At 44.6% G+C, this 27,237-nt stretch overlaps 2 protein-coding genes across 4 annotated transcripts in view; one reads left to right on the forward strand and one right to left on the reverse strand.

The window, feature by feature from the left end:
• Positions 1-27,237, forward strand: part of PM20D2 (peptidase M20 domain containing 2) — a 217,763-nt gene that overhangs the window by 100,039 nt on the left and 90,487 nt on the right. The window lies entirely within an intron of this gene.
• LOC116824375 (gamma-aminobutyric acid receptor subunit rho-1) overlaps positions 1-27,237 on the reverse strand; it is a 108,746-nt gene that overhangs the window by 46,206 nt on the left and 35,303 nt on the right. Inside the window, exons 2-5 of one of the 3 annotated variants that reach the window (XM_032779594.2) lie at positions 26,187-26,228; positions 19,088-19,194; positions 8,470-8,537; positions 694-917 (exon numbers count right to left, since the gene is read on the reverse strand). In XM_032779594.2, coding sequence (XP_032635485.1) covers positions 694-917; positions 8,470-8,537; positions 19,088-19,194; positions 26,187-26,228 — 441 coding nt within the window. Of the gene's footprint in view, positions 1-693; positions 918-8,469; positions 8,538-19,087; positions 19,195-26,165; positions 26,229-27,237 lie in introns of all 3 variants that reach the window. The other 2 variants (XM_032779593.2, XM_032779595.2) reach the window with 2 other exon arrangements.

Below are 27,237 nucleotides of genomic sequence, written 5' to 3' on the forward strand. Positions count from 1 at the left end.
GGGCTTGCTAGTCAGCGAGAAAAGTTCTCATGGATATAAAGGAACAGACTGCTTGTTTTAGCTGGGCTGGATCTGAGGCGTACTAAGTCTCCCAGCACCGCTTTGGGATCCCAAATAAACTTGTGTTTTGCTTCTCCACCTCGGTGTGTTTATTGGCGCTAAGCACTCCGAGCACGGACCACTGTTGCTCGCCTTGGGCATTCTTCTGTGCCTGCAACATCCTGAAAGCTGGTCATGCCCCCGCCCCCTCCAGGGGGCCTTAGACCACTGATTGAGAACCACTGCAATAGGGGAGATTGTCTGCTGGAGGGGCTGTAGAGAGAGGCAGCTCTCAATAGACTGCATGCACAGGGGAGACAGGTTGTGGTGCGACGGCACTGACTGGGGGAAGGGCAATAAGTGGCGAACACCTAAGGCCACCAAGTCAGTGGCAATAGTGTTGTGAACAGAGTTCAAATCCTGACTCTCAGTCCTGTTTTTACATTACTAAACCACTCTGCCTCTCCAAACACATTAATGCTTTATGAGATTATAATGGATATATTTTTAAATGCTTTATTGTGATATTCAGTGGTTTATTGGTTGATTTGTGTGTGTGTGTGTGTATAAGCTTTGCATAATAAAATATAGGAATCAATTTAATCCCTTTCACTCTCATTTCACTAATAACTAAAATTGTGACTGCAACTTTACCTGAGGCTATAAAGTACCTTCCCATCTGGCTGGACCCGTAGCATGACGTTGTCAGTGGTGGTGTCATGGATAAAGGAGCGCTTGGAATGTACAAAGAACATGTCAGGAACCCAAATTTTTTTCACTAGCCTGCCATCAAATGTCATGCTTTGGTTGTTGGTGCTTGGGAAGGACAGTCTTTCATCTTTCCAGTAGTGTCTCAGATAAAGGGTCATGGTGAAGTCCTGAAAGTAACCAACAAAAGAAATAGGTTTCACATTATGATTTATTCTTTGTGAGGAACATTTCATTACATTTAGCACCAACAGTATATAAATATATACAACCTAATTTAAATGGGAATAATTATAGAATCAGAGACAGGTAGGGCTGGAAGGGACCTTGAGAGGTTATCTAGGCCAACCCCTGCTGAGACCATCCCTGACAGGTGTTTGTCTAACCCAGGGGTAGGTAACCTATGGCACACATGCCAAAGATGCATGCGAGCCTATTTTTAATGGCACGATGCTGCCTGCTGGGACTCCGGCAGGCAGAAGCTTGCGATTAAAAATCCTACCCAGCCCAGCAGGGGCAGGGGGCAGAAGCTTGGTCCTGCTGGCTCCCCTGCCTCTTCCCATAGTGTGCTGGGTTCCTGCCCCTCCTCCACCTCTCTGTCCCACCCTCCCTGCCGGCCAATCAGCTGATGGCCCTTGCGAGGGAGGGAGTTGGGAAGGAGCAGAGTCAGCATGCTGACTGCTCCCGGCGGAGGCAGAGAAGAAGCAGGGGCAGGGCCTTGGGGAAGGGGTGTGTGTGGAATAGGGGTATATTCCCTCTAGTCCCCTGCCCTGACCCTCCGCACATACACCCCAGCCCTCTGCCCGGACCTCCCCTTACACACACACAGCCATCTGCTTGACTCCTTCACCCACCGACCCCCCAATGACCCCAGCTCTGACTCTGGCACCCACACACATACGCAGCCGGCCCACTTCTCTGATACCTGCACCCCCCTCACATGCCCCCAGCCCTCTGCCCTGATTCCTGCACCCCTCCCACACCCAGCCCCTCAACACCCCAGGCACCCCCCACATCCTGACTCTTGCACCCCCCATATCCCCACCCCCACCCTGAGCACCAAACAGGAGGTCCTGCACACCCCCCACCACAGTCCCACCTGCACCCATCACACCAAATGGGAGCTGCCCCAGGTAAGCGCTCCACACCCACACCTCCTGTCCCAAACCTGAGCCCCCTCCCTCATTCTAGCTCCTGGCCAGACCCTTCACCCCTAGCCCTGTGCTCAGTGTACTCCCATCCTCAGCTCAGTGCAGAGAGAGGAAGAGAATGGGCTAGAACCAGGGAGAAGGTAGATACCCACTATATATGGGCAGGGCCGGGACCCCAGACTAACAGTGGGCTGAGCGGATCTGGCAGCGGGGATCCCAGCTGGCAGGAGCTGACGGATGGAATCCCTGAGTGGCAGCGGGCTGAGCCACTCAGCCCACTGCCAGTCTGGAGTCCCGGCCGCCGACCCCGCACAGCCCGCTGCTGGTCTGGGGTTCTGGCTGCCTGACCCTTGCCAGCCAGGGTCCCAGCTGCAGGCCCCGCTCAGCCCACTGCCAGCCTAGGTGAACAGAACCCCAGACCAGCAGCAGGCTGAGTGGGCCAGCGGCATAAGATCAACATTTTAATTTAATTTCAAATGAAGTTTCTTAAACATTTTGAAAACCTTATTTACTTTACATACAACAATAGTTTAGTTATATAATATATAGACTTATAGAGAGAGACCTTCTAAAAAACGTTAAAATGTATTACTGGCACGTGAAACCTTAAATTAAAGTGAATAAATGAAGACTCAGCACACCATTTCTGAAAGGTTGCTGACTCCTGGTCTAACCTATTCTTAAAAGCCTCCAATGATGGGGAGTGCACAACCTCCCTTGGAAGCCTATTCCAATACTTAACTAACCTAATAGTTAGACAAGTTTTTCTCAACATCTAACCTAAATCTCCCTTGCTGCAGATTAAGTCCATTACATCTTATTCTACCATCAGTGGATATGGAGAACAGTTGGTCACCCTCCTCTTTATTAACACTCCTTAATATATTTGAAGAGTGTTATCAAGTTTCTCCCTCAGTCTTCTTTTCTCATGACTAAACGTGCCCTATTTTTTAACTTTTCCTCATAGGACAGATTTTCTAAATCTTTTTTCATTTTTGTTGCCCTGTTCGGGACTTTCTCCAATTTGTCTACATCTTTCTTAAAATGTGGTGCCCAGATCTAGACACAGTATTCCAGCTGTGTTTATTTTCAGGAATTCCTTTCTCCTTTATGAATTACAAGTTCAGCACCCAATCCTGCCCCACTGAAGTCACTTGCTCTCCTTCAAGCCTGAAGACTGATTAACTGTAGTCCATTTTTCATTAGAGCGAGGGGACTTACGTAGTTCAGAAACCAAAGACTCTCCAAATGGAAAATCCATTTATAAAATATATACTCTTATACTTACAGTGTTTCTCAGTGTGTAGGGTAGCCCTTTAGAGGGTAGACACACTAATCCACTGATGGAAGGTGAAGGCAGTGGGGTGGAGAAAGCTACATGACTCTAGATCCTCCATCTTCCCACCTCACATTCCTATGGCTGATAAGAAAAAGAAGCAGGTGGCTCCTAGAAACCACCCACCTTCCATTCTTACTCTTGCAATGGCTCTTCATGCATCCAGCCAGTGGAGTAGCTCCCATGCACAGGACTGCAGTCTGAGCCATCAGTCTGTGCTGAGAATAAACTGCGAGAGGGCAGTGAAATGTGGGAGCCTATTCTAAATTTCATCAAGAGATAGGCAAATCTAAAAGCAAAAGGCTGTGCAAAGAGAATGTGCAGTCTGATGCAGAGCCCTGTGCAGGCAGGCTGCAGATGGGATCCTATGCATGAGGAAGATTGTCACTGTCTTTTTGAAACGTGCAAAGCAGAAACCCTCCAAAACATGACTTAGCTGCAAGATGAGAGAACTTTCATGTGTGTAAAACATTGTAGAGACCACAATTTTAGGGCCTCCAATTATTTTGTTGGACATATTTCCTTGCTTTCATTTTAAGATTAAAAAAATATATGAGAGGACAGATCCTGAGCTAGTGCAAGTTGCCAACACTGATTTGCCCCAGATGAGGTTCTGGCCAAAATTGTGGAATTTGTTGGTCTTCTTTTTTTTTGTAAGATTTCTACTTCTCTAGACGTAAAAGACTACAGCCTAGTGTGGGAAGTGTTTCTATTAGGGCTGTCAAGCAACTGAAAAAAAATTAATTGCGATTAATTGCGCAGTTAAACAGTAATAGAATACCATTTACTTAAATATTTTTGGATGTTTTGTACATTTTCAAATATATTGATTTCAATTACAACACAGAATACAAAGTGTACAGTGCTCACTTTATATTTATTTTTGATTACAACTATTTGTGCTGTAAAAACCGAAAAAAATAGTATTTTTCAATTCACCTCATACAAGTACTGTAGTGCAGTCTCTTTATCATGAAAATTGAACTTATAAATATAGAATTATGTACAAAAAATAACTGCATTCAAAAATAAAACAATGTAAAACAGCCACCATTGCAGAGGACATGTGTACATGCTGATGACAGGTTCTGCTCGATAACAATCCAAAACAATGCAGACCGATGCATGTTAACTTTCATCATCTGAGTCAGATGCCCCCAGCAGAAGACTGATTTTCTCTTTTGGTGGATCGGGTTCTATAGTTTCCACATCAGAGTGTTGCTCTCTTAAGATTTCTGAAAGCATGCTCCACATCTCATCCCTCTCAGATTTTGGAAGGCACTTCAGATTCTTAAATCTTCGGTTCAGTGCTGTAGCTATCTCTAGAAATCTCACACTGGTACCTTCTTTGCGTTTTGTCAAATCTGCAGTGAAAGTGTTCTTAAAATGAACAACATGTGCTGGGTCATCATTCGAGACTGCTATAACATGAAATATATGGCAAACTGCGGGTAAAACAGAGCAGGAGACATACAATGCACCCCCAAGGACTTCAGTCAAAATTTAATTAACACATTATTTTTTTAACAAGCGTTATCAGCATGGAAGCATGTCCTCTGGAACGGTGGCCGAAGCATGAAGGGCCATACGAATGTTTAGCATATCTGGCATGTAAATACTTTGCAATGCTTGCTACAAAAGTGCCATGTTAATTCCTGTTCTCACTTTCAGGTGACATTGTAAGTAAGAAGCCGGCAGCATTATCGCCTGTAAATGCAACAAACTTGTTTGTCTTAGGGACTGGCTGAATAAGAAGTAGGACTGAGTAGATTTGTAGGCTCTAAAGTTTGACAATGTTTTGTTTTTGAGTGCAGTTATGTAACAAAAAAAATTCTACATTTGTAAGTTGCACTTTCATAATAAAGAGATTGTAATACGGTATTTGTATGAGGTGAATTGAAAAATACTGTCTCTTTTGTTTATCATTTTTACAGTGCAAATATTTGTAATAAAAATAATAATATAAAGTGAGCAGTTGTGCACTTTGTATTCTGTGTGGTAATTTAATCAATGTTTTTGAAAATGTAGAAAAACATCCAAAATATTTAATCCATTTCAGCTGGTTTCTATTTTATTTGCTGCATTATGTGCTAGCTTTTCAAAAGATGGAACTTCTGCTAGATCTGAGATGTGTTCCATCTCTTTTGGTTCAGTTATATCCTTCACAGCCTTGAGCCCACAAGTGCTTATACTTGTGTTTAATTTTTAGCAAGTGAGCAGCCTCCCTAACCTCCACCGGACTACTCAGTTACCCAAAGTTAGGCATGTGCATAAAGGTTTTCAGGATCAGGGTTTTACTGTGAAACCAAATATGTTGCAGGGTGGCTGGCCCCTTTAGATGAAGCAGGTCCAGAACCCCTGTGCTAGAACAGGTGTCCCAGTTTGTCCAATTAAAAGGGAAGGGCAGCACCTGGGTCTGTATAGAGCCAGGTAGTCAGTAAGGAAGGGATGGTAGCAGAAGAGGATAATGGTGGTTGGGGTCTGGGTCCCCAGAAGAAGCTATCAGAGTGTCCTGGGAGGGGAGGCAGTGGGAATCTGCTGAGGAGAAAGTCCTGTTAACCAAACACAGAAGAATCCTGCAGTAGCACCTGAGGCAGGTGGAACTGAAAGATGCAAAAGGGAAAATCCTCTGGGAGCTATGGCCTAGAGTGAAACTGTTTTTGTGCTTTGCTTGTGTTTGCAAAATAAAAGTGTGCCTGAAAAGCGACTCTGGATGTGGCAGTAGGTCCTTTGTGGCTTAAGAACAAGCCAGCACTATTTTATGAGGCAATATATAGCACCCTATTGTATTGATGGAAACTGTGTTGGCTTGTGGACATCTGATAAAAGTGAATTGACAGCTGAGACATATAGTCAAAAAAGCTGGATTTTTTTAAATTGTTTGGATTTTATCCCAGAATTGTTGGGTTCTTTTGTAACATCAAAACCTGTTTTTAATCTGTTTTATTTTAGTAACTCCAATAGAGGTTATTAATTATTTCTTATGCTATTAAGTTAAACTGAGGACCACTATAGCTTATGAAATGTTTTACACACAATACATCAATTTGACATTCCTGACCCTCGTAACCCTGTAGCTCTTCCTTCATCTTTGGTCCATTCTCATCTAAGAAGCTATAGTTCAGGTCTTTTTCCTATATATGCTTTAAGAAAATGGATCTAAGGCTCAGATATCATTTTAGCAATAATGTATTAACAGATGTTCATTTTTCAGACAGGAGCTAATTTCCCAAGTTTTTTGCATAAACGGATACATTTGTAGATGCTGCAAAATATCATGTATTAATTGTTATGGAGTGATGCTCTGCAGTTATGAATGCAACTGAGTTTCTGAGTTTTATTACAGCCTGATTTTGACTGACACCCTCCCTCTGCCCCAAACCCTCCCAAATGAAACAAACTCACAACCAAGCCAAATTAGACTCCAAATCAGGGCCCAATGTAGGGTATTTTCCTGCACAATTTGAAGTGAATTGGACAAAGCTTCTGAATTGTGACATCCTAAAGCGTTTCAAGATGTCTTCTTTTTTGCCACTTTATAGTAAAAAAAAAAAAAAAATCTGAATTCAGGAGAGAAATAAAACTTAATTTATTTGCCTCCCATGGCATAAATCTAGTGCAAATTCAAATTGATGTCTAATAAAAAAAACAATGTTCTTGCAATGTTCTGGTTTTATATATCTATATATATATGTAACATGAATGTAACATGATCAGGTGTGAAAGTAAGCTGGTTTGGGCCAATATGGCGTACGGTAAAAAGTTGCGGCCGGTACCAGCCCATACCCAGCTGACTTTAAAGTGCTGCCCCTTTTGCGCCCCTCCGGCCACCAATGGGTGGGGGGCAAAAGGAGCAGCTGCCTTGGGGCCGGTGATTTACAAGGATGCCCTGGGCCCTTTAAATCGCTGCTGGAGCCCCAGGTGGCATGGGCCAGGCAATATGGAAGGGCTGGCTGGGGAGTTGTTCACTCTCAGCCCCGTCCCATCCACCCAAAGCCCCACCTCCTCCAGGGGCCGGAGCCTGCCTCTGTACCGGTAAGTCTTTGGCTTTACTTTCACCCCTGATCATGATGTTGTCTACTGTGGTGTCATGGGACCACATACAATGCATATAGACCAAGTCAGGGACTCTGATGTTATACATTAGTCTGTCATCAAATGTCATACTGCGGATATTGATGTTTAGAAAGGAAAGTCTTTCCGTCTTACTAGAGAACCAATGAATTTGAGGGGGGCAGTGTCAGGAGAAGTGGCAGCATTGCCAATCCCAAGCATTCAAAAATTAAATCAGGCCCTCAAAAACCCTGAGATTTGCTTCAAAAACTGTGAGATAAATGCGTGAGATAAGGTGGGTGAGGTAATATCTTCTACTGGACCAATTCTGTAAAGCTTTAAAATGTGCAGAATTAAATTAACTCCCTGTAAGAAATGGGTAGGAATTTAAAGGTACAGAAACTAGAGTAAAATTAAACCTTTTGCAGCCAGACAGCACAGGTCCTGTGTGCAGGGCCAGCTTCAGGCCCCAGCGCGCCAAGCGCGTGCTTGGGGTGGCATGCCGCGAGGGGCGCTCTGCCGGTTGCCGGGAGGGTGGCAGGCAGCTCCTGTGGGCCCTCCACAGGGACGCTTGCGGGAGGTCCACCGGAGCCGCGGGACTGGCAAGCGGCAGAGCGCCACCTGCGATGTGCTGCCGTGCTTGGGGCAGCGAAATGGCTAGAGCCTGCCCTGCCTGTGTGTCACTTACCTCCTACTTAAGGTTTGTTTTAAATAATTAAGAAGCACCAAAACGGGGCACAGGTCTCCTGTTGACCCTTGGCTCAGGTGAATTTCATCTCCACAGAAGGCAGATTCTAGATAAGCTGCATCTTCACACTGCTTTTTCCATTCAGATCCCTTTCCTAATGGATGACCTGCATCATGTGGTAGCATTGAAATTGCAGATGTTTCAGTTCTCACTACAATTCTACCTCATGCTGTGCTATAAAGCTGACATACTTGTAGTTTTTGTTAGCAGTTTCTAATCACCAACCTCTATCACTTATTAAGAAGCACTTTCACATAGCTACCAAAATCCTTGGTTTTGTGGGAGCACAGCATTGTTCTCGAGAATAACAAATGTTCTACAGAAAAGAGCATATAATCTTAGCGGTCATTCCTTCTTCTTCTGTTCTGCCTGACATTACAGTGGTGGAACAGTAGTTTGAGATCATTTACATAAGTTGTCAGACAGACACTTACCATATCCACCTCTGAAATACTATCCAGACTCTCAACTTGTACATCTACTCCCACAGGAATTGCAGGGCCTGCAAAAAAAGAAAAGAATTTAAAAAAATAACCCTGGAGACTAAAATGCACTCAAAAGGATAGAGGAAAATGTCTGTCTTCTCTGGAATAGAAATCACAGTAAACCACTATAAGAGATTGGAATTCATTTAGACCGATCCATTACTCAGTCATCCGCTAGCCGATTACTTTAGATTAGTGACTCCTTAAAACAATCATTAATATTTTATATTGCAACAGAGCAGTTTACAATTTATTTAAAATATGCAAAAACCAACCAACCAATTCCCCCCCCCCCAGAAAAAACCCCAAGATGACAAAAATCAATCAAACAAACAAACAAAAAGACACTACAACCATAAGTAATTCTAAAATACATGCCACCTGGTAAGGTCTATCCCATGTACTACACAGGAGAAAATTCAATATGATGGGATGATTTTGGTAAATGCATGATAATATTTATATAATCAAAAAATGGAACTAGTCCACTCGCCTTTATTAAACACACATGCATATTGTTCCATAATTGTGCACAATGGGGTTTCTGAAGCATCTGATACTGAGCACTGTCAGAGACGGAACATAGGACTAGATGGAACCTTGGTCTAATTAGTATGATAATTCCTATGAGGTTTCCCCCACCCCCAATGAACTATAGTATTTTTTACTTTTAAAACTTTGGATATGTTAACTGTGTACAGTGTATAGGCCCTTTGAACAGCAAAAAGCCTCAGGTTTGCAAACATCATTTAATTGCTGATGTATTGCAAACTATAAGATACAGAACACAGAGCCAGATCTTTGACCCCCACTAAAGCCAGGTCTATACTTAAAAAGCCAGTCTGCCCACCTACATCGCTCAGGGGTGCGAAAAATCCACATTCCTGAGGGTATGTCTACACTACCCGCCAGATTGATGGGTAGTGATCGATCTATCGGGGATTGATTTATCGCATCTAGTGTAGACGCAATAAAATTGATCCCTGATCGCTCTGTCGTCGACTCCGGAACTCCACCTTGGCAAGAGGTGGAAGCAGAGTTGATGGGAGAGTGGCAGCGGTCAACTCACCGCCATCCTCATGGCCAGGTAAATCGACCTAAGATACGCCAACTTCAGCTAAGCTATATGCATAGCTGAAGTTGTGTATCTTAGGTCAACCCCCTCTCACCAGTGTAGACCCAGCTTGAGTAATGTTGTTAAGCCAGCTTAACCCCCAGAATTCTTCCATTTCCCTAGCTACCAGCTCTCAGGGAAGTGGATTATCTACAGTAATGGGATAAGAACCTGTCGCTGTAACGAGTGTCTACACTGAAGTGCTACAATGGTGCAGCTGCAGCTATGCTGCTGTAGTGGTTAAAGTGTAGAACAGTGGTTCTCAAACTTCTTATTTTGCAGACAACTTGAAAATTGCTGACAGTCTCAGCCGACCACTTAATGATCTTCCCAAATGTTGTTTGTACCATTAGCTAACTATTGTAAAGCACTTTGGATAAAAGCGCTATATAGAAAAAATCTTGTTAATTAACATTTATTTGTTCTACAGATAAAAGCACACAACTCATATTTTAATAGCACTAGTCTTATTTTTCTAATGCCATGGATGTGCCCTCTCTCTCCCACCACAGCAGCCCACGAGCTGGGGCTGGGAAGGAGTTGGGGAGAGGGGTCTCTCCCACCACAGCAGCCACAGAGCTGAGGCTGGGAAGGAGGGGGGGTCTCTCCCTGGCAGCCGCAGCCCTGGAGCTGGGGAAAGTCGCTTCTTTCTCTGGCCACCACAGCCCTGCACATCTTAAATTACCCTCCACCCCCTCTTCTCACCCCACTGTCCCCATCCCACCTACCCTCTATTCCCCCTAAGGCCACCACCTCACCTTACATGTGCATCTTCTCAAGAGTGCAGGCACCTAATTAGTGGAGCCATGCCTGTGCGGCTCCACTAATTAGGTGGGTAGCCCTTCATTCTCTTGTGTGCTGCCACCCAGGCACGCATCTTAGAGGGAACTATCTGCGAACCACCTGAATAGAGCTCGCGGACCACTGGTGGTCCACAGACCATAGTTTGAGAAACTCTGATGTAGAAGACATATCTTAAGTCTGCTTTGAATCATTCCTCTCCTACTCTTGCTTTATTGAGAAGCTCTGATGTTGCTTGGAGCCTGGCTGTGGAAAGACAGGGGTCAAGACTGCGCGATCTCCATTCATGTATGGATGTCATCTCCTCCAAACCATCTGACAAGAGTCTGCCATACTTTAGGAGCCCATCAGGAGCTGAGATTCAGTCCTGTGACACTCATTAGGAAACTGAGGGCATTTGAAAGTTAAGCAGTAAAAACTGACCTACTGCAAGATGTTGCTTCTTTTTCTTAACCGCCAATGAAAGTCAGAAGCTAGACTCTTACTTTCCATCACTCTCTCAAAAATGTTACCTATTTCACCCTCTCAGAATCTTCTGTTGCTATCAGATAATTCTATGGCATGATTAGAAGATGAAGGATGGTTGAGAAGGTGAAGCCTGGGAGTGGAAGTGATGAAATTTGTTCCCCTACCTCATCACTGCTAGTTCAAAATGATGATGGTATCTACCCTCCTCACAGGCATGTTGGGGGACTTTGGGCTTGATCCAAAGCCCATTAAAGTCAGTGGAAAGACTCTCAATGACTTTACTGGGTTTTAGACCAGGCCTTTGAACATTAATGTTTATAAAGCAGTTGAGATACTCAAATGGCAAATGCTACCGTTGTCAGAGGTGTGTTGTCAGATGCTACCGGTTTGGTGCTCTGCTCTCTCCTTATTGGTATCACTTGGCTGCATGCGTGTGTTCCCTCTGTGTGCTGCCCCAGCTCTGCACAGATAGCTGACACAGCAGACCCGAAGAGAACCCCCAATGACTACGGAGTCTAGTAAAGAACGAAGGCACTTCGGCCAGGTTTATTGCCGTATTGGACACAATAATAGTTCCCTGTAGGTTTCTTAGCCTAATTCAGGGCATACTATGAATATGTACCCACGGTCAATGGACTCGGATCAGTTAGTGGCGGGACTTTCCACTGCCCCCTAGGCCGGACAAAGACATCGCCCCAGGGATGCATTCTTATAGACAGGTACAAACAAGTTACACATCACTCCTGACGTATTGAGGTGCAACTTATGTATAAGGTTCAACCCTCTCGTAGTAAGGTGCCGCTCTCACCTTGTACATGTTGGTTCGATCAAAACAACTTAACCATATTTTACCCTTTTGCCCCTGTCATTGGATGGGTTGGCTGTTCTTCTATCGTGGAATGTCAGTAAAGGTATTCTGGTACCGTGTTTATCTTCAATATGCTACGTGAATTATTATTGTATTGCAATCAGCCCTTTTCCTGGCGCTTCGTGACGGGCCGGCTGGCTACAGTTAATTTGCTTTATGTTAGCAAAGTCTTGACCATTACTTTAGTTCAGGCCTCATACTGGGCCATTATTAGGGCCTTCACTTACTACAGCTACAGTAATGCAAAATATTATTATTATAATGTGTGTCTATTATTGTGTAAACATCACTTCCTTTTTTGTATCTATTTCACTCATTGCCTTAGCACAGAGGTGGGCAAACTATGGCCCGTGGGCCACATCCAGCCTGTGGGACCCTCTTGCCTAGCCCCTCAGCTCCTGGCGTGGGAGGCTAGCCCCTAACCCCTTCTCTGCAGTTCTCCCTCACCCACAGCCTCAGCTCACTGCTCAGCCAGCGCAATGCTCTGGGCGGTGAGACTGCAAGCTCTTGTCAGGAAGCACATCTGCAGAGCCGCAGCCTGACCCAGTGCTCTGTGCTGCGTGGTGGCGTGGCTGCCTCCAGCCGGGTGGCGTGGCTGCCTGTCCTGGTGCTCTGGGTGGCACAGCTGTAGCGCTGCCAGCCACCGGTAATCCAGGCAGTGTGGTAAGGAGGCAGGGAGCAGGGGGGTTGGATAGAGTGCAGGGGAGTTCGGGGAGGTGGGCAGGGGGCAGGGGCGTGGATAGGGGTTGGGCCGGTCGGAGGGCAGTAACAGGGGGGTTGAATGAGGGCAGGTTTCCCAGGGGGCAATCAGGAAGGAGAGTGGGAGTTGGATGGAGTAGCGGGGGGCAGTCAGGGGGCGATAGGCTGAGGGGGTCAGATAGGGATTGGGGGTCGGGCCATGCCTGACTCTTTGGGGAGGCACAGCCTCCCCTAACCGGCCCTCCATACAATTTCAGAAACTTGATGTGGCCCTCAGGCCAAAATGTTTGCCCGCCCCTGCCCTAGCATTTGGTGTTCTTCTCTTTTAGTCCAGAGCATAGTCTTCTCCAGAAAGCAGAGTTAATTTATCATGAGACAATTAAATGTCTGGGTAGTACTGAATTATGTTTTATTAACTTCCCACACAAATGCTATGGAACCTTTCCTGTTGCATTATGTCTTGGCCCCATAATCAAACTGTACCTGACAGAAAATTATTTGTAATCTCACCTAGTTGTTAATACTATGTTGATGATAGTGCTGTTTCGTAATGTAATTCTGTATGAATTATGAACTAGACAATAAATTAGACAGTTAATCTGTGAAGGAAAAACTAATTATCCCTTTACAACTTGTTCCTGACCTGCAAAGGAAAAGCTGCTTCTTTCAAACAGTGAAAAACAAACTGCATTGCCAGACTTTGTTTGCAGTGTCGTAGCAGCCGTGTGGGTTTCAGGATCTGAGCAAGACAAGGTGGCTCAGGTAATACCTTTTATTGGGCCAATTTCTGTCATTTCTTTTGAAGGATTTTAGGGCAGCAGAGGGCTATATTTGGACCATTATCCCACTGAACAACAGAGCTGGCCCTGAGGCAAAACCAGGACAGTGCTATGCCATTAAGGCCCAAATGATGATACAAAATGTCAGATGGCCAAAAGCCATTTTAGTCACAACAGCCGTAATACCAGTCCACATGACTGTGGTACCTCAGGAAGCACGAAAACACCACTGCCCACAATCACAGCATTACTCCACACAGGTAGTTTGGGAATGGGTGGAACTTAAATTCTAAATTTAATTGAATGGCATTAAAGTCTTCAGAGGAAATGTACGTGGCAATTAAATGCCACTCTAGCCAGACTTCTCTAGGGTGTCTGAAACTTGCACCTAAGGGCTGGTCCATACACAGTTGTTTTACTGATTTAACAGTATTGGTTCAAAAACATAGTCAAAATAATTCCAACTCCCTAGTGTGGATGCAGTTATACCAGTATAATGGTACTTACAGTAGTATAACTTTTTTCATATATTTACCTAAATAAACTATACCAATATAAGCACCTTTCTGTTCATATAACTGCGTCAATAGTAAGGGGTTGCAGTGTTTTAATTATAGTAGTTTCTAAACTGCTGTAGCTGAAGTGGTACAAAAACTGTGTGTAGACAAGCCTTAAGAAAAATTAGGGTGCCTAAAATATAATGTTGTACAGAAGGGTGAACTGACTCACTCCTATTAGTTTTTAAGACACTATTAAGGGGTCAGATTAACAGAAGGAATAGTTTTACAGGGCTCAGGAGCCAAGTTTTCATAGGTCAATTCGATAACACAGAGGAACATAGGTATGGATGCACAGAAGGAGTTAGGCACCACCTAAGTTGCTGTTTTAGGCACCTAAATCCTAGGTGCACAAAACTGCTGAACACTGTAAGCACCTAAATTCACTTGGCGCCTAAGTAAAAGTTTCACAGGCACCAATGTTTCAGCCTCTCGGTATGCACCCTGCTGCCTCCCTCTTGACATTTGAATGCCTATCTCCTGCCTAAACCCAGAGGGATTCACGAGCCAGAGGAAGATAGGCAGCTGAACACTTATCACATGCAGGTCCCGATCCAGTAGGTCTCCTCTTAGGGCCTTGCATCATGATAATGAAGGAATGATTGTAGCAGAGGGACTGGACCTGGGGTCTCTCACCTCCAGGTGGGTTCCCTAAACACTGGACTACAGAGACATTCCCACACACTTTCTCTCTCCAGCCCGGTGACTGTTCCACAGTGGATAAAAACTTAAATAATCATTGGACACGAGAGAAAGAGAGCACATGAGAATGACTCTGCAGGCCAGTGGTTAGGACACCCATCTGGGAGGTGGGACACCTGGGGTCCTCCAGTTACTGTTACAATCACTATCATTATTTTATCCAGTGGAACAGCACCAGCAAGAGAGACTGAGGGAACTCGACATACAATATCCCATAGCTCAGTGGTTGGCACATTCTCCCATGAAGTGGGAGACCCCTGTCCAAATCCTTTCTTCCCCTCTGGCAGAGGAACGGAGACTGCACCTTGGTCACCCATATCCCAGGCAAGTGCTCTAGCCACTGGGCTAAACATTATAAGGCGGATCAGTGATGGCACCACCTTATCCTCTGGCCATTTTGTGTGGAACAAGGCAGGCACCTAACTCACTCCCTCAAGAATCTCCTAAGGCACCTGACTCCAGGCTGCAGGTTCCTGTTTGTGAGTTGCTAAGCAGAGCTAGGCACCTCTCTGCAGCCTGGACTTAGGCACTCATCTTCATGAGAGAGGGGTGGCTTAGCACAGCACTCTGTTGTCAGCACCTCCCATTGACTGGCTTAGATGGCTCCCCGCCCAGAGTGCTGGCTTTTGTAAGGGTGACCACATTTCCTAAAGAGAAAATGGGACACCCCTAGCCGCTCGCCTGAGGCCCTGCCCCATGCTGTTTCCTTTCACTGGAGCCTTGCCCTCCACACCACCCCTGCACGAGGCTGTTGCCTGCTTACTGGAACCCTGCAGGGCCCCCACAGGAAGCTGTTGTCCGGTCGCTGGAACCCTACAGGGATGCCCCCCACAAGCTGGAACTCTGCTCCCCTCCCAGCCCTGCTGCCTCCCTCTGGGGGGCTGACATTTCTGCTCAGCACCTCCACACTGCACCCCACTTTTTTTGACAGAAGTGGGCATTTGTCCTATTTGCTTTTGCCAACTGATCAAGTCAGCAAGAGCAAACAAGACAAATGTCCTTCTTTTGGAAAATAAGTCAGGACAGCCAGGAAAAGAAGGGACTATCCTGGCGAAAATGGGACATATGGTCACGGTAGACTTTGTGGATTGCATGCTTAGTGCCTGTCTCTCCTCATTCATTGTGAATCATAGTGGAGTTCCTGTGATTTTCTAGGTGCAAAAGTTAGGTGCCGTGATGCTCAGCATTGCAACACCTAAGTCCCTCTGTGGATCCCACAGCTGGTGTCCAGAAAAAAATCCTATTCAGTAATGGAGGGCAGGGAGGATTAGGCCTCTCTGCTGCTCCCACTCTGCAAACCATCTGAATAATCAAACGGGTAGAATGAGTGAGCTGCCACATACTGAAGAATCAGGAAGGGGAGGCCAAGCAACCAATCTAGAGGCTAGCCAGCCAGCAGGCGGTATCCTGGTGAGTCCCAGCTGCCTTCTCTGAAGGCCATGGCTCTCAGAGCTCTGGAGGAAATATGGGAGCTATGCTCTGAGAAAACAACACAACCGGTTGTGTGTTACCCTCATAGTCTGACCTGAACAAAATTAAAGTCACCATGTGTAACAACCCCACTGAAAGCCTCGAGGAGTGGAGTACAGGTGCTAATCAGTTGTGTAATACAAATAAACCAATATTGCTCTCTGTGTGTCTAAAAGGCTTGCTCTTCACCATCGCTAGGCATTCACACAGAGGGAAGCTACTTCCTATTGCTCAAACCATGCTGAGACATCAGAGTTGTTGAGGACAAAAGAGCTGTGACAGGCACTTGGTAACCTTTCATAAGCACCTGGCTGGCAGCACACCCAGCATGGTCAGTGTAGAACTATGTCCTGCTTCTAAAGGCTGCATTGTTCACCCATGGAGCAATTCCTAGAACTGAGCGAAAGCCTGCAGCAGGGTTCCAAGTTACAATGTAATCAGATCCCCTCCTGATCGCAGCAAACTGGAAATCTTACACAGGTAAAGACTGCAGCCACAGATATGCTTGGTGTCTACTACGGCAGGGGTTCTCAATCTTTTTCTTTCAGAGGCCCCCCCAACATGCTATAAAAACTCCACAGCCCACCTGTGCTACAACAACTGTTTTTCTGCATATCAAAGCAAGGGCTGGTGTTAAGGGGTAGCAAGCAGGCAGTTGCCCAGGGCCACATGGCTCCAGCTTCTGCTTCAGCCCTGGGTGGTGGCTGAGCTTAGGCTTTCTGCCCTGGGCCCCAGTGAGTATAACGCTGGTCCTGCTTGGCGGACCCCCCTGAAACCTGCTTGCGGACCTGCAGAGATCCCGGGACCCCTGGTTGAAAGCCACTGTTCTACGGTATTTTGGAAGGCCTAGTGGCTGGAAGTGCCATGGCAGAAATGACCACTACAGACAAAGTGTGTGTCCATAGTACCACCTTCTCCAAGTCCTCCTTAGCTCATCATATGGGTGTACAATGGCTTCAGGAGTGAGCCTGTACCTCTGCATCAATTACACCTCCATGCAGCTGAGGAACGTTCCACAGGGCTGATATATTTCACTACAGTGCCATACTCCTCCTCTCCTTCACCACCTAAAAAGGAGTTGGGCCTGGAGACAGTGCAACAGGTAAGCAGTGCAGCAGCCCTTCATTGGTTGAGACCCCCCGTCAAACCAAAACCACATCCCTGCTTTCCTTCCATGCTCCCAGAAGCCTCTCCCATACCCTCCTCTTGCCCAGCTACCACAATTAGTTGCCTGTCTCCCTCCCAACTCTTCTTCATGTCCCAGTCCAGCCCAGGATGTTCTATTTGCGTAGTGATCCTTTAATAAGCATGTAATAGAGGCTGGGGGTATTTGTATAAGTGTGAGCCATTGGATAGATGTGGGGTGACTGGGTGAACTTGTTATGGCACTAGAGCAACAGCCGCTAGCTGCATGCATGGGACATCCCTGAAAATACCCGGTTGACACTTATGCCCTTAACCACTGTCCATTCCGAATCCTTTTTTTAAAGGGCAATGAGTGCTCACAGGCCTCCCCTTAAGATCCTTTTAGCTGCTGATGCTTAGGACAATGCTGCCCTTAAAGATTGCCACTTATTCAAAGAGTAAATACATGCAGTACTGACCATTGGAACTGCTTCAACATACCAAATATTTACGGCTCTTGATAAACTGAAAATGGCATCCTTCAGGTACAAGATAAAATCAGGCAGAGTTTTATCCGGCAATATAGCTGCACGAACAACTCCTGCGCCAGTCAATGGGAGTTCCACAGGCAGGAGGCCTGGGTAAAATGAATCTTCCGTGAAGATGGTAAGAAACGGTTAAGCTGTTTTTCTTTGAGGATCTAGTTGATCGTGCGCTCTTTAGGCCCTAATCATGCAGTCAGAACCAAGTGAGTGGACCCCCTGCACCCATGTGGTGCTCCACTGACTTCAATGGGGCTCTGTGCAGTGCACATCTGCCCACATGCAGGGGGATGGTGCACTTATTCTGTATGTTTGAAGGGTTTATTTTATTTTTTAAAAAATTTCTTTGTGCTATGTGCTGCCAGTCTGACAACCTGGAGAGCATTCTGTTAATACACAGAATAGGTACTGTATCAGTAGTGGCAAATTCAGGGATGGGGTACCTCTATGAGTGAGTGGATTTTTCCATATGTCATTACTTGCCTTCTCATCTCAGACTGCTAACGGACATGCCAGCTAGTACTAAATACTTCTGTTTTTTAGATGTCTGGGATTTAATAAGGATGTGTTAAATGCATGCACAGACTCTTCTATAGATTTACTGCTGTACTTCCTCTTCCTCCTCCAGACTTTGACCAGCCACTGTGTAACTTTGGCAATTACAGTACAAGATATTTATTATAATAAATAATGGCAATATTAATGGACTGTCCTGAAACTGCAGACATTTTAAAATGAACTGAACATACTGGTATTGTGTATATCAAGCATTTGGTAATAAACACTTCTCCTATCAGAATGTATGATGGTATCCTGGATTTAAATGACCATCTGTCAGCCAGGAAGGGTAGATAAATTACAACATTCTTTAATCCAGCGGGTCATAAGAAAGCACATTCTCCTTAATCCTTTGCTCTAAAAGCTTGGTTTGCTGTTGCATATGACTGCAAGACTGTGAGCAAAACATTAACACAAAGTAGTCTAAATATTCTCTTAGTTTATAATAGGAGACAAGGTCAGCAAGTATTGTACATTAGTTGATTACAGGCAAACACTGTCATAGTGAGATATAAACTTAGGATTTCACAGTAATGTAGAAGTAAATGTTAACTGAACCTGGATATATTTTTACCAGTCAAAGGTTCAGCTCAATATGAGGAATTTAAAATCCATAAATGATGCTTCTATTTACATTCTCATGGTTTTGCTGAAAGTTATTTGGTGATCCTAGGAGGAACACCATGTTGTTGTAAGCACCCTCAGTCATGAGAATGTGCTATGCTGTAAATTCAGAACAGAAACAAGGATGGTCTTTCCCTACGAACAGTTCTTTCCAGTCTCTCTCTTGTCAGTCCACTCACCAGTGAGACACTGTTCTGTACAGTATTTCTTACAGAAAAGATAGTCCAAAAAATAGGAATCAGATGCATGAGTTTTCATACCTCCAAAACCTGGTCTCATGCTGAAATCATGGTCATCTATTCTCAGAAGTTGTTCTGACTTGGTTAGCGGTGATTTGGTGATGTCAGGGCTTCGTTTTAGTATTGGGCTATGTGGAAAAGATATACAGCATTATTAGAATTAACTGCATTTAAAAGACATGCAATTGTTTGATGCTAATCCTTCAGCTAGAGACCAGTCTTGTTCATCTATCAATTAAGCTATATCTCTGTGTTCATATCTGATGTGTAATAGCATGTCATTTAAAAAGAACTCCTGGATTTTACATGGTGAGACAGGGTATTCTGAATGATTCTCATTCTAATACTGACTGAGGCAAAATATTCATTTCAAGCTCTTGTTTCAGTATAAAGATTATCTGTGTTTGTAATATATTTTAGATACAAAAATTCAAATGTTTGTTGACACTAGATGCTATTAGAAGTGAATAAAAGAATAAGCGTTTTGGGGGAGGAGGGCAGCATTTCTGACGTAGATTTATGGTAGGACACGAGGATAGGAATTAGGGAAACAATATCTCAAAAGCCTACTGGCTGCAGCCCAGGAACAAAATGGAGATGGACTGGGAACCCAGCCAGGAGGCAAGTTGACTTGCAGCTTGGAATAAAATGATTAACTCCTGCCCCAGATTTCTAAAGAGAACAGAGAGTGCTAGAGATAGGAATATATGAGGTCATACCAGAAGTGTATACAGTTGCACCATATCTTGTAGTCGATACTTTACTTTGAGTGTGCGCCAAGTTTACCTCTGAAAACAGAGTAAAGTGTTTCAGTCTAAAGACAGATTTCAAGTGCAGCATCTCTCTGATGTAGTTATACTTAATGTGGGAGTCAGAGCTGGCTATAGAGTAGGTGGCTCTCTTTTATGGGCTAGGCTGCTTGAGGAACCCAAGAAAAAGAAGGATTCAGGAAGGTTTTCTGTTTCCAATCAAAAAATATATTGGATGTCAACAGCTTGCACTCAGACACTCCTTTTCACAATTAATTAAAAAGGTAAGTCAGTAATAGACCAACCAAAACAAAAAACCAAAAATCCTTGACTGTCACATGCTTTCTGAATGTAAAAGAAGAATCTTTGAAAGAGCAAATTTATTTCTAGTGAATGTGGGGGCTTCTTTATCATGTTGAATTCTCATAGATCATAAACATGAAGTCCAGAAGGACCATTAATATAATTTATTCTGCCTTCCTGCATAACACAGGCCATAAAATTTCACTAGTGATTTCTTCATCAAGCCTATAACTTCTGGTTGAGTTAGAATATACCTTTTAGAAAGAAAACCAGTCCTGATTTAAGGATTTTATGTGTTGGAGGATCCATCACATCCCTAGGTGAGTTGTTCCAATGTTTTCTTACCCTCACAAATAAAAATTTGTGCCTTATTTATAGTCTGAATTTGTCTAGATTTAACTTATTGTTATACCCTTTTCGGCTAGATTAAAGAGCTCTTACTAGGTAGGTACTTATAGACCATGATCAAGTTACTTCTCTACCTTCTTTATTAAGCTAAATAGATTGAGCTTCTTTAGCCTTTCACTGTAAGGCAGGCTTTCCAGACCTCAGATCATTCTTGTAGCTCTTTTCTGAATGCTTTCCAATTTATCAACATCCTTTTTGAATTGTTCATACCAGAATAGAATATAAAATCCCAGTAATGGTCTCTCTAATGACATATACACTGGTAATACCACCACCTTACTTCTACTCAATATTCCTCTGCTTATACATGGAAGGATTGCATGGATTTTTTCTCTTAGCCCCAAACTAATCTTCAGTTCGTTATTCACCATGATCCCTGCATCCTTTTCTGTGTTACTGTCCCCCAGCCTGTATAATCTACATTCTTTGTTCATAGATGTATAGACTTGTATTTAACGATATTAAACACATGTTCAAGTGCATCCAGTTTACCATACAATCCAGAACATTCTGTAGACCTGACCTGTCATTTATAGAACTGGTTCAACAACAGTTTTTGTGTTGGTTGACAATTGAAAAATCAATTGTTTCAGGTTGAATGACAATATTTTGACCCCAGAACAACACATTTCCATTTTAAGCATTTTTTAAATGAAATGAAAGGACATTTAGAAACAAAGTTGCTTGGAATAGAAAAAAAACGTTTTGATTTTTCTGGAATTTCTGAAAGTTTTTGTTCCCCAAACAAAACAATTTGACAAAAATCAGCACAAATTTGCATTTTTCCCTGAAAAAAGTTTGTAAAAAAATGTCACTAAGCTCTATTCATCTACCACAATGCCAATTTGTGTCATCCACACACTTTTGAGCTACGATTTTATGTTTTGTTTTAGATCAGTGATAAGAGATATTGAATAGCGCAGGGCTGAAAACAGATTCCAGCAGGACTGGGAACATGCCCATGGGATATTAAGTCCCCATTTACAATGGGGCAGAGAGAGGGAGTTTGGGGGCAGGAGGGGATATGTGGGAAGGGGGACAGGGTACATGCTCTGGGAGGGAGTTTGGGGATAGGAGGGAGTGCATGGGTGAGGGCTGTGGGGCTGAGGATGTGGGGTTCATGATTCAGGAGGGAGCTCAGGGCTGAGGCAGAGGATTAGGGTGCAGGGAGATGAGGGCTCTGGCTGGGGTTGAGGACGAGGGGTTCATGATGCAGGAGGGGGCTCAGGGCTGGGGCAGAGGATAAGGGTGCAGGGGATAAGGGCTGGGGATGAGAGGTTTGAGGTGTTGCAGAGGCTCAGGGCTAGGGTGGAAGGGTAGGGTAAGGGCAGCCTACCCTGCCATCAGCAGTTGGGGGGCACTTGGACCCTGGGGCAGCAGACAGCAGTTGATGCCGGGAGCAGGTGTAGTGTAGGATACCGCTGCATGTAGGAATGTGCTACACCAGCAGCACAAGCAGGCACGGGAGAGGTGTGCACCACATTCTTTCAGGCAGGGACGCAGTGGGGCTGGGGGGGAGATGCATGGCGGGAGGGGTGGCAGGCGGGGGCAGGGCCCTGCTCCAGGCAGGGCCAGGGGAGAGACCCAGCTCCAAATATTGGTGAAGCAGAGCCCCTAGCCCTGAATACTTCTGGAGCCCGGGCACCACAAAAGAATATAACTTGTCACCTATGCTGCTGACTAAAGCTGGTCAAAATGTTTGAGAAAGGTTTTCCCATCAAAAATGCTTTTTATTCAGAAATGAGTCACCCAAAATCAGAGGCCACTTGTGAAGATTTTGGCCAATAAGTGTGAAGCTGGTCAAAAATATATAAGTCTATTTCAATGAACATGTTCAAATAAAAACTATTTTATTTACTTGAAATTTTAATATTTTATTTTTTAGAATTTTCAATAAAAAGGTGAAATGAAGATTGTTGCTTTGTTGAAAATTTGAAATTTTTCATTGTAATTTTTGAAAACTAAAAATGTTTTGGGGGTTGATTCAGTTTTTGTTCCTCTTCCCTTCTGAAAAAATATTTTCCCCTTTGGGGTCAGGGGAAAATACAATAGAGAGAGAAATGAGAATAACCCCCTCCAACCCCCAAAATCAAAGCTCAACCTTTTTGGATTTTTGAAACAGAAACAAAAACGTTTTCTAGCTGAAACATCAAAACAAAAACAGAACAAATATTTTCAATTTTTTTTAAATCAAAATATCAAACCTTCAAACAAAGCAATAGTTTGTAAGAATTTTAGGTTCATTCAAAATGACTTTCCATTGAAAAAATGTTGACAAAGATTTTGACTAATCCAATGTGATTTGCTGCTTTCTTCTTCCTTTTTGGAGCGTGGGAGGAGGAAAATGGTCCCCCAAATCTACAGCAGACACTCCTCAGGGTAAGCAAGGTAGAACCCCTACCTTGTTCTAATTTGGTGGAGGAACAGCCTCCTCTATCTATGCTGCAATGAACTGATTCAGAGTAAGGCACCGAGACTCAGTTTTCTCTCCTCACTTTCTGATGTACTGGCCTGCACTGAGCAGCCTTGAGTTTTGTGGATATCTAAATCTGGCTCTGTTTAATACCCATGCTAAGGAGATTGCCTTAATGATCAGAAGGACAGAACTGAAGAGAGGGAAATGAGTGACATTTCCTGATGCCAAGTTTGCCAACTGCTGCATTAGTGGCTAGGACTGACATTGCACAGTACTGTTACAGAGACTGCTGCTGTGGTCTCTGTGCAGGTTAGGCTGATGTGGAAGATTACAACTGACACACAGACACTGTATTTTTCAGCCACATATATTCTGTGCACATATACTGCAGCACCAGACAGCGCAGTTGTAGACCCCAGAGGACAATGCTAGTATGTGGTGGGGGGCAGGGGTGAGTGCACTGGATTTCTAAAAGACGCCTTGGAAGCCAATTTGTTTCCCGAACTCACTGTCCTCCTCTGGGATTCATGTGGTTCTGTTCAAGGTACAGCTTCTCCCCTGTTCTCTTGACAATGCTCCCTTTTCCTGGTTAGCTAGGGCTATACCGCGGACATTATAAAAAGCTAATGCCACCTACTGAATCAGTACATGTCATATATTTGTAATGGTCCTGATCAAGGAGAGAAGCTTTCCATAAGGGACAGAAAAGTCAGCATGAGGCAGAACTCAAAGGGTGTACTGGCATCTGAACTGCTACAGACTCCCCTGGGGTTCGAGGAGTGAGATTCCTAGCTAGACATAAGGGATGGTTGGACATCTTTTATATTCATTGACTTTAAGGCCAGAAAGGACTTCATGATCATCCATCTCCTGTATAATACAGGCCACAGATTTTACTGACTAATTTCTGCATAAAGCCCAATAACAGGTGCGCCAGTTCAACTACATATTTTAGAAATACATCGCTATTGATTTAAAGATGTTCAGTGGGGGAGAATCCACTGCAGGCCTAGATAAGTTGTTCCAATGGCTCACTACCCTCACTGTTCCAAATGGAAATACAAGGTCGTTTTTAATTTGTCTAGCTTCAGCTTCCTGCCATAGGACCTTTTTGATGCCTTTGTCTGCTGGACTAAAGATCCCTCTACTATCAGAAGTCCTCTTCTGTAGATACTATTCTGTTACTAGAAGGGATGGGAACCCCCAGCTGCTAGGGTGAGTAGAGGGTGTGGAATTTCCTCAGCATCTCAGTTAAGGGCGAGATGGACAGATGTGTTTGTAACACACTGATGGTGATTGTTATGCATCTTTCTGTACCTGGGCCACAGAGGATGTGAGCTTGTTACATCCTCTCAGTACAGAAGCTGGCTCTTTCGCTTGAGCTGTAGAGATTAATGCATTCAGCTCTGGAGGTCCCTAGTTAATCCCTAGTGTGCTTGCCAAGACGGCACATGACACATAAGCAGCGACATGTCCAGGACTGAACAGGAGACTTCTTGAGCAAAAAGCACAGGTCTCTCCAGCTTAAGCTAGAGAGCCAGGCTCTGTAATGGGAGGATGTAAAAGGCTCACATCCTCTGTGGCTTAGGTACAGAAAGATGCATTCCGGTCCCTGGAAAAATCATGGAGCAGGTTCTCGAGGAAACCAATCTGAAGCACTTGGATGAGAGGAAGGTGATTGGGAACAATCTACATGGATTCACCAAGGGCAAATTATGCCTGACCAACCTGATTGCCTTCTATGATGAGATAACTGGTTCTATGGATATGGGAAAAGTAGTGGACATGATATATCTTGACTTTAGCAGAGCTTTTGATATGATCTCCCACAGTATTCTTGCCAGCAAGTTAAAAAATTATGGACTGAATGAATGGACTGTAAGGTGGATAGAAAGCTGGCTAGATTGTGGGGTTAAACCAGTAGTGATCAATGGCTTGATGTCTAGTTGGCAGCTGGTATCAAGTGAGTACCCCAGGGGTCAGTCCTGGGGCAGATTTTGTTCAACATCTTTATTAATGATCTGGATGATGGGATGGATTGCACCCTCAGCAAGTTTGCAGATGACACTAAGATGGGGAGAGAGGTAGATACACTGGAGGGTAGGGATAGGATCCAGAGTGACCTAGACAAATTGGAGGGTTGGGCCAAAAGAAATCTGATGAGGTTCAGCAAGGACAAATGCAGAGTCCTACACTTAGGATGAAAGAATCCCATGCACTGCTACAGGATGAGGACCGACTGGCTGAGCAGCAGTTCCACAGAAAAGGACCTGGGGATTACAGTGGATGAGAAGCTGTATATGAGTCAGCAGTGTGCCTTGTTGCCAAGAAGGCTAACGGAATATTGGGCTGCATTAGTAGAAGCATTGCCAGCAGATCGAGGGAAGTGATTATTTGGCACTGGTCAGGCCACATGTGGAGTACTGCGTCCAGTTTTGGGACCCCCACTACAGAAAGGATGTGAACAAATTGGAGAAAGTCCAGAGGAGGGCAACAAAAGTGATCAGGGGGCTGGGGCACATGACTTATGAGGAGATGCTGAGGGAACTTGGCTTGTTTAGTATGCAGAAGAGAAGAGTGAGGGGGGATTTGATGGCTGCCTTCAACTACCTGAATGGGGATTCCAAAAAGGATGAAGTTCAACTGCTCTCAGTGGTGGCAGATGATAGAACAAGGAGCAATAGTCTCGAGTTGCAGTAAGGGAGGTCTAGGTTGGATATTAGGAAACACTATTTCACTAGGAGGGTGGTGAAGCACTGGAATGGGTTACCTAGGGAGGTAGTGAAATCTCCATCCTTAGAAGTTTTTAAGGTCCAGCTTGACAAAGCCTTGGCTGGGATGATTTAGTTGGTATTGGTCCTGCTTTGAGCAGGGGGTTGGACTAGTTGACCTCCTGAGGCCTCTTCCAACCCTAATCTTCTATGATTCTACGATTCTGTAGATGGAGGCTGTAACAGACTCATCTTCAGTGGATTAGGCACAAAGGAGGATACCACCACCTCCTGACCAGTGCGTTACCTGCCCTAGAAGCAGAGAGAACAGACTAACACCTCACCATTCTGAGCATCAAATCAGAACTTACCATTGGAGTTCCCGTGTTCATTTTCTACCTGGGATTTTTTTTCTTAAATCTGACCCTTTCAGATGGGGAGGAAGGCATTGTGATTTTGCTGCTGACATCCAATAATATAAAGAGCTAGCAAGATGTAATGGCTACCGGGACGATATGTTTTTAGTAGCATACCTGCCTTGCTTGTGTGTTTCTCGTCTCTGTCTTTGCGGTTGACTGTAAGAAAAGGACAGAGACAAGGAAGAATTTAAACATTCAGAATATCACAAAAAGCTTGTCACATTATAAATCTAACCTTTGAGTAATGCCAGGAAAAAAGGTGGTATTGGAGGCGGTAGTGGCAAGGGGTAGGTGGGAACTACAGCACCTATGTGTCCTTGCTTTACCCACCTTCACAAAGCGTGTAAATGTTTCCACTTGCATTTTTTTTAATCCATCCTTCTGGTCGCCTCTTGAGTGCCAACATAGCCGTAGGAGATGAGGACCTGCAGAGTACTCCTAAACTACTGTAAGTCAGGGGCGGCTATAGGCACCAGCAAAGCAAGCAGCTGCTTAGTGGAGCCCATTTGCAGGGGTGGCAGCTGGCAGGGATCCAGCCTGGGAGCTGAGAACCAACAGGGGACCCTGGGAGCTGTAGTTCCTTGGTTGGCTCTCTGCCTATAGAGCCAGCCCTGGAGCAGGGAAAGAACTACATTTCCCAGAATTCTCTTGGCCGCTATCAACAGGATAGGGAGGGGGCGGGAGTATGGTAGCTGAAACCTCATGCTGCAGCTTGCTGTGAATGGAGAGCTCACTGCTAAAGCGGGGCAGCACTCTGAATGGGGAACAAGTGTGCCTAAGGAGTGGAAGGCTTTGGCCCAGATATTCCCTTCAGAAGACATCCCAAACTGGATTAGGGTTACTGGTGTGACCTCACCTTGCAGCCCCCAAAGAAGGAATTGGGTGGACTAAATGGACAGTGCCCCTGTCTATCTGAAGCCTAGCAAGGGAGGTATGTGGATCCCACTAGAATTTAAAATGAAAAGTAAGGGAGGGAGGCTCTGGACCTGGGCAGCTTTAGATACAGTACCAGGCACGTAGGAGGATTTCCACTTCTGAGCCATGGAAGCAGAAATTGACTTTTCCTTTCCAGATTTAGCTAATATTCAGAAAGGGAATCTAGCACCTGCCTTCCAGATTTGAACACCTCAAAATTCAGGAGTGCTCAAGCTCAATTTGGGCAGCT

The sequence above is a fragment of the Chelonoidis abingdonii genome, chromosome 3 (assembly GCF_003597395.2).
Source record: "Chelonoidis abingdonii isolate Lonesome George chromosome 3, CheloAbing_2.0, whole genome shotgun sequence".
In the NCBI taxonomy this organism is placed as follows: domain Eukaryota; kingdom Metazoa; phylum Chordata; order Testudines; family Testudinidae; genus Chelonoidis; species Chelonoidis abingdonii.